At 36.8% G+C, this 8,099-nt stretch overlaps 1 protein-coding gene across 1 annotated transcript in view; it reads left to right on the top strand.

Annotated features, from left to right (window-relative positions):
- Positions 1 to 1,539: 1,539 nt before the first annotated feature.
- CCDC178 (coiled-coil domain containing 178) overlaps positions 1,540 to 8,099 on the top strand; it is a 585,948-nt gene continuing 579,388 nt past the window's right edge. Inside the window, exons 1-2 of the mRNA XM_006835132.1 lie at positions 1,540 to 1,663; positions 2,239 to 2,378. Of these exons, the coding sequence (XP_006835195.1) occupies positions 1,540 to 1,663; positions 2,239 to 2,378 (264 nt within the window). The remainder of the gene's footprint in view (positions 1,664 to 2,238; positions 2,379 to 8,099) is intronic.

Below are 8,099 nucleotides of genomic sequence, written 5' to 3'. Positions count from 1 at the left end.
GTTTGAACTGCAAGGTTGGTGGTTCCAGCTCACCAGCTGCACCTTGGAAACCCTATACATAGTCGCTATGGGTCGGAACTGACTCAATAGCATTTAACAACAACAACACTTCATTGTATAGTGCCTGGGGTCTTAGAATCTTGCATACAGGCCTCCACTGCACAGTTGGTTTATATTCACCTGAAGAAATAAAGGAAGAAGAGTCAGGAATAGAAGGAAGATATGGAATGTGTGGCTAATTACCTCCATGAGCAATAACCTCCCTCACCATGAAATCAGAAGAGGATGTTGTCAGGCTACCATTACTTAGCGTTTTAATAAAAACTTCCATCAAAGAATCCTGGTCAAAAAGGGAAAATGCAGAGAAGTAGTTAAGGTTCTTACAGACTCTAGACTTCCTGTAGCAATGGAACCTAGGTGAACTCCTGAAACTATTGCCCTGAAATAATCATTAAATCTTAAACCATAAACACCCCCTTGATGTCTTCTTAAAACTATGTTGTGGTTGTGTGCCGTGGAGTCAGCTCCAACTCATAGTGAGGACCCTGTACAGGGTTTCCAAGGGTGTAAATCTTTACAGGAGCAGAAAGCCTCATCTTTCTCCTGCGGAAACAGCTGGTAGTTTTGAACTGCTTTCCCTGAGGTTCGCAGCCTGATTTGTAACCACTGCGCTCCCAGAGCTCCTTTCTTAAAACTATAGTTTAGCTAAACTAGTAAAAATGGTATGCGTTGAGCATTATACTATTTAAGTAACTATATATATGGGATCAAATTGACAGACTTTAAGGATCAGCTAGGGACCTTAGTGGGCAGTAAGTTGATGTTAATAGGGGAGGAACAACTCAGAAGAGGAGGTGAAGAATGTTTGCACAACTCCAAGCACATAATCAATGGTCCTAAATTGTGAATGTGGAAATGGTTGCATTGGTGTTTTGTTTTTGTTTTTTGCTATGCATATTCTCAACAATAAGAACAAAATAAATACATTTTAGAATGGAAAAAAAGTGCTTAATCTCATGCTAGATACATACTTGTTTTGCTAAAAAATGTGATACACATGCTCAGAAACCCTGTGCAGGGTTGCTATGAGTTGAAACCAACTCCATGGCACACCACTGCTGCCACATCCACTTGTATATGGAATTGAGCAATACTGTTGTCATAAATGGAAGAGATATGCAACTTTAATAGAGATCCTTTTTCTGAGTATATTATTATGCTTCATTTAAAAAATATTAAAAGATTGCAGTTTAAGTGAAGATATCTAAAGAACTTGCCATCTCTACTCATTGTCATTTTTTAAAAAAGGCACAGAGGCAACATTGCCTCTCTGTTCCTCAAGGTCAACTGAAATGAGGACATCACACTGTTCTTATTGAGGCACTGAGCCTATTCTGTACTTCCATTTAAGATCAGTGATTGCAGTTATAATTCCGGGACAATAGGGTTTTTAGAGTCAAAAGGACTGCAAGTAAGCACTTTGGTGGAGTGTCCTGGACAACTTTGCTGTACGCCTGCAACCTTCCATCTATTTGGGACATGCCAGGATTAGAATCACTGAGGCACAGCGGACTGAGTGGATTTCATGATGAGTACAGCTTGTATGCTGTAGTGAGAACATCAATCATTCTTCACATGATGCTCCAATTTTCTGAAATGGAAGGTAGAAATGAGGTTATTATAAGGATGAAGGAGACCTGTTTTGATATCCTCCCCCCCCACCTCCCCCAGCAAGAGAAACTTATGCTATACGTAAGGAAGAACTTCTTCAATGCATGAGTGATTCGCTGTTTACATTGAAAAATGTGAACTCTCTTTGAAGGGTATATTTAAAATATATTTTAAAGTTGTTTTTAAATGATTAATAATCTATTTGGAAACAGAATAACTGGGTTTCTGCCTTTTTGTTTTTAAAGATTGTTTAATTTTTTAAGATTGTTTGACGCTATATAATACATTAACTACTTGTTGCATGAAGCTTTCTTCAGAATTTTGGGGCTTATTATTATTTGTTACATTATTAATTCATAATGAATAAGTTAGCTTTAGCTTTCAAATTTATGAAGGGTTAATTTTATAAATCTTTAGTGTACTTATTTAACTCATCAATAAATTCATTGAAGGAGTCTTAATACTAATAGTCTTAATATTAATCAAGGAAACTCTTTCTTGCATATCTTTAATACCAAGGTTTATATTCTATATAAAGTTAATTTCCTCTGTCTCCTATATCTTTAGGAGAGAATAAAGCCATTTACTTTGCCTATCCATGTCGACGTCATAGCTGTTCTGTAGTAAACATCCCAGCACCATGTGTCAACAAAATGATTTCACACATTCAAGATGTAGAGTCTAAAATACAGAAGTATTTGAAACAGGTAAGTGACTTATTTAAAGTGATAACAGTGATGTTGACTCTGTAGAGGTTCTGCTTTTTAAAGAACTCAAGAAATTATTTTTGATTTTTTACTGATAGAATCCTTTTCCTTTGCTAAGTTTCTTCATTTACAAACCTAGACATGCTTTTAATCGTCTCAATGCAGAATGGTGAAACAACCCTTAATAAGCAGATTTTTTTCCCTACCTGCTTGTTCTTTATCCAGAGGCAATCATGCTAAGTAGTAATTTCCATAAGCCAACTTGACTAGTACATTAAATAGTGTTTACATCCTTTTTGGGACACTAAAATGATTAGGTGATTAGATGAGTAAATTGGTATATAAAGGACAGCGTGCCCTTTTTAATGAATTATTTTGTTCTGAAGAAATACTTAATAGGTCTATTGAAAGACAATATAATAATTCTCACTTTGTCTTTTTAACCGGTTAAAGTTTGCCTTCTATTATTCTGAAGGGCATTCAGTCTTGAAATCACTGTAATTTCTGATTATTTTCAAAAGATGATTTAGGAATGATTCACATTTCTCATAGTTTTTATTAAAATTATGTTTCTGAACAACAATGTTCATAAACCTGTGCTATTTCTTTTCCTTTGTCACTATTAGGGTATAATGCTCCAAGATGTCCTGGTGCATCGCTCACAATTCTTGGTCCAGGGTGTCATATCTTTTGAGAGGCATTAGAGTACAATTGTTAAGATGGCAGGCATTACATGTGTTCTTACATGGGAATGGAGATGTTGGTATTAGGGTAGAGGAATAGCTAGCATATGTTGTTGTTAAGTACTGTCGAATTGGTTGTGACTCATAACAACTCTGTATAGGGTTTGTGAGGAGCTGCTGGTGAGTTCGAATGGCTGAACTTTTTGTTCAAAAAAACCAACCTTATGGTCAAGTGCTTATCCTACAGCGCCACACCAGGACTCCATTTTTACTGGTGATGGTGGTTATGTGCCGTGGAGCCGGTTCTCACTTATAGCTACTCTGTACAGGATTTCCAAGCCTGTAAATCTTTACAGGAACAGAAAGCTTCATTGCTAGCCCACAGAGGAGCTGAGCTGGTAGATTCAAACTATTGATGTTGTCATTAGCATAACTCATAAACCATGATGCTAACCGAGCTCCTTATTATATATTGTTATTTCTGTATTAATATCATGCTATATTATTATTGGACTCCTGGTGTGGCACTGTAGGATCAGCACTGGACTGTGAAACAAAAGAACGGTAGTTAAAACTAATGTATCTCCTGGGACACCCTATAGTCTCTAGGAATCAGAACCAACTCGACGGCACTTATAGCAACAACATCATACCATTATTATCATATTATCTCTATATTTCCCCCAATCAGAATATACCTTCAAGAAAAATGCTTCAAGGTCACAGGACTGCTGGTGTCCTGGGCCTTTATAGGTCTGGCAAGTAGGTAGAGAGAAGATCATTCGTATCTATTGCTAAGCCATACTGTACACTTACATATTTTAATGAACAATTATGCATGCTGTTAGAAGTTATGAAAATATATTTATAGGTACTTTTATAAACAATTATAGCACTATCATTTATTAAAACGCAATATATGTCAGGCATCATACTCTATTATGTCATTTCACTTAGACTTCAAACAATTACGATTGTGTATAAGCACCATTGAGTATAATCACAAGCAATTATATCCAATTGGTTGATGAGGGAAAGAATAATTTTAAATCGTTTAGTAACTTGTTCAAGGTCACAAGGCAGGACTGGGATTCAGACACACTTCTGCTTGTTTTTAAAGTCTGTGTTCTTGTTATTTCTTCAGTCCCACTTGGAGGACTAGCAGTTGATAAACTGCTATGCATTATTGATAATGGAACAGTGAAAAGATGACCTTAGATAGAATCATTCACAGAATTAGCTTTTTCACAGTTTGGTTTCAGAAAGACTGGTAAAATCATTTGACTCAAAGAGATATATTGTCTAAATGAGCCGACTGAATAAACAGAAAAGCCTCAAGTGGACAACCCACCGGCCTGACTTGCTTAGTGCTGTCTCCTGGTGCCTGGCTCAGTGCCTGACTCATAATGGTGCTGTGTGCTGGCCTGATTTTTTATTCATAATGACCACATGTGACAGAGAATGGCTTCATATGGTTTCCTGGACTTTACCAAAGTAGGTCACCAGGTCTTCCTCTGGTGGAGGTGTTGAGTGGGTTAGAACCCTTTAGTTTAGTAGCTCACGACTTACTTGTGTACCACCAGGACTGCTTTGATATAGTTAAAAAGAAAAAGAAAAGAAAAACAACAACCTGTTGACATTGAGTTGATTTGAAGACACAGCAAAGCTATAGGACAGAGTAGAACTGCCCCATAGTTTTCCAATACTGTAAATCTTTACAGAAGCCAACTGCCACATCTTCCCATAGAGCAGCTGGTGCGTTCGTGACCTTTTGATTAGCAGGTGAACGCTTTAACCATTTTACCACCAGGGCTCCTTGGATTCAAAGTGTTGTTATTGTTAAGTGCTGTCAAGTTGGTTCTGACACATTTCAACCAGCATAGGATTTCCGAGGAGGAGTTGGTGGGTTTGAACGACTGACCTTTCAATTAGCGGTCCAGTGCTTATCCTACAGCACCACACAGGAACTCCTTTGATATACATAGTTGTTGGGATGGCAGAAAGGATAAGAAGAACAAAATGCCAATTTTTTCCCTCTTTTTTAATTTGCAGCATTTTTACTTTTGACTCACTTGTTCATTGTGCTTGTCTCCAAACTATTGTGTGTTTTAGAATTCACTGATAGTCTACATACGATAAAGTTTCCCCCTTTAAGGTGCACAGTACATTGACGTCTAGTGTATTTACCCAGTTATATCACCAGCGTCATAATCACCAAATTCCACATATGGTATGACCCAGTCGTGGGAAGAGTCCAGAATAGGCAAATCTAGAGACAGAAAGAAAATTAGCAGTCTTCTGGGGCTAGGAGCAACTGCTAATGGGAGCTGGGTTACTTTGGTGATGTCAGTTGTAAACAAGAAAATCTTAATATTTTATTAAAGCTTTCTAAGTAGTAATAAAGATGACATATACTTTGCATATCAAATACATTTAGTGTGCTAACAATTCACCTGTTTCAGAGCCACTGTTACAATTTACTTACCCATCATGATTATGCTCTAGGTTACCAACCTAAAACTGGTGATTTGAACCCACCAGGCCTAACATGCCCTGAGGAAAAAAGACCTGTCAGCCTACTCCTGTTAAGGTTATTGTTGTTGTTAATTGCCATTGAGTAGGTTCTGATCCATAGCGACCCTGCATAGGGTTACTGAGGAGCAGTTGGTGAGCTTGAACCGCTGATCTTGTGGCTCAAACCGACACTTGCAGTCCAGTCAGTGCATTAGCCCACAGCGCCATGCCAGGACTGTCTTAGGAAAACCTATGGGGCAGAGTTCACATTGCGTCTCTATGAGTTGGATTCAACTCAAGAGTACACAACAACAATTATATCACAGTGATTTTGATTGTAGACAGAATGAACACTGTGGCGGCCAAGAATAGCGAAGATGTGTTTGCAGTAAGCCTGTTCATCCACTTGCAGCAGTTTAATTGTAATTTTGAACTTTGAAAGGCAAAGTCTTCACAGAAGAATTCCTATGAAAGTTTTCTCTATATTTTATTTTGCAAGGAGCGAGAAAACCCTGGAGGATGCTGAAAGTAATCACCTGGATAACTTCTCATGCAAATAGAAGATTTCCCTTTTTTATCCTGCCACCTCTATCTCCTCAACTGCCTACACTATATATAGTCTTATTTAATTTGGTATGATCTCGACTGAATTGAAAATTTCCTCTTCATTAAATCAATACAAATCATTAGGATGCTACCTTGATGGCATAAAGAGAAAGTATTTAGAAACTGTTCTTTAAAATACTAAGAATATAATGTACAAAACAATAGTATTATTATTAGTAGCATCTACAATGAAGCTAATCTTAATCAAGTGATTACTGTATGAAGTACTTGATATGCATACTTTTATTGAATCCTTTCCAAAATCCTGTGAGAGAGAAACTGCCATTATCCCCAATTACAGAATTCTGTAACTGGTTTAGAATGATTTAGGATGTTGATTTTTTCCCCTCTGAGATCCCATAGCCAGTGGCAAAGCTGACATTTAGACCAAGCCTGCCTAAGACCTAAACATACCCTCGGAACCACTGTTTTATGTCATCTATCTTCAGATGGTGTGTCAGTTTTGAAGATCAAAAAAGATGAATTCATAATTCTTGTAATCCTAATCAGAGAACTTCGCTCATTTCACGTCTGAATTAACTCTGAACCTAACGTTTAATAATCTGACTCTCTTTAATAAATCTCAGATACTTTGAGGTTTCTCTCATTTTGTTAACTTTATTAATAAAAAAACCCCCACATATAAACAACAACAACAAAAAAACATGGACACTTATAATCTTGACATATATTGTTATTATTAGGTGCCTTCAAGTTGGTTCCAACTCATATCAATCTTATGCACTACAGAATAAGACATTGCTGGGGCCTGTGCAATCCTCACAATTGTTAAGTTTGAGCAAATTGTCATTGCCACTGTGCCAATCCATCTCATTGGGGGATTTCCTTTTTGTTTGCTGACTTTCTACTTTTCCAAGCATGACGTAGTTCACCAGGTACCAGTCCCTCCTGACAACACATACGAAGTACAAGAAATGAAGTCTTGTCATCTTGCTTCTAAGGAGCATATTCTGACTGAACTTCTAACAAGATAGATTTGTTTGTTCTTCTGGCAGTTTATGATGTTTTCAGTATTCTTTTACATCACCATAAATCAAATACATTTTTTTGTATGCTGTCTTCTTTTTTCATTGTCCAACTTTCACATGCATATAAAGCAATTGAAACTACTATGCTTGAGTCAGGCCCACCTTAGTCCTCAAAGTGACATCTTTGCTCTTTAATATGTTAGCTTTTGCAGCAGATTTGCCCAAAGCAATATTTGTTTGATATCTTGGCTGTGGCTTCCAAGAACATCGATTTAGGATCAAAGAAAAATGAAGCATTTGACAACTTCAATCTTCCTCCATTTATCATGCTGTTATTTACTGGTTCAGGTGTGAGGATTTTTGTTTTCTTTATATAGCGGTGAAATCCATTCTGAAGGCTTTGTCTTTGATCTTCATCAGTATTTCAAGTCCTCTTTGCTTCCAGTCAGTAAGGTTGTGTCATCTGCATATCATAGGTTGTTTATGAGACTTCCTTCAATTGTTACACTACAATCTTTATATAATACAGTTTTTTGGTTATTAATTTAGTATACAGATTGAATAAGTATGGTGAAAGGATATAACCCTGCTGCATACATTTCCTGATATATAACTATTCAGTATCTACTTTTTCTGTCAAATGACTATCTCTAGGTCTATGTTCAGATTCATCATGAGCACAATTAGGTGTTCTGGAATTTTCATTATTTTTTATGCTAGTCATAATTTGTTATGAACCACATAGTCTTTTTTGCAAAGTCTTTAAGATACAAGTAAACGTACCTTTGTTATTCTCTACTTTCCGCCAAGATCAATCTATCTGATATCTGGCCAGGGCCATAATTAATTAAGGAATAAAATAAATAAATTGAGACATATTAATCAAGGAATATAAATAAATGAGACATGGGGAACCTGTGCATGAAGAA

The sequence above is a fragment of the Chrysochloris asiatica genome, unplaced genomic scaffold, assembly GCF_000296735.1.
Source record: "Chrysochloris asiatica unplaced genomic scaffold, ChrAsi1.0 scaffold00015, whole genome shotgun sequence".
NCBI classification, from domain to species: Eukaryota; Metazoa; Chordata; class Mammalia; order Afrosoricida; family Chrysochloridae; genus Chrysochloris; species Chrysochloris asiatica.
This window is presented reverse-complemented; position numbering and strand designations above follow the sequence as displayed.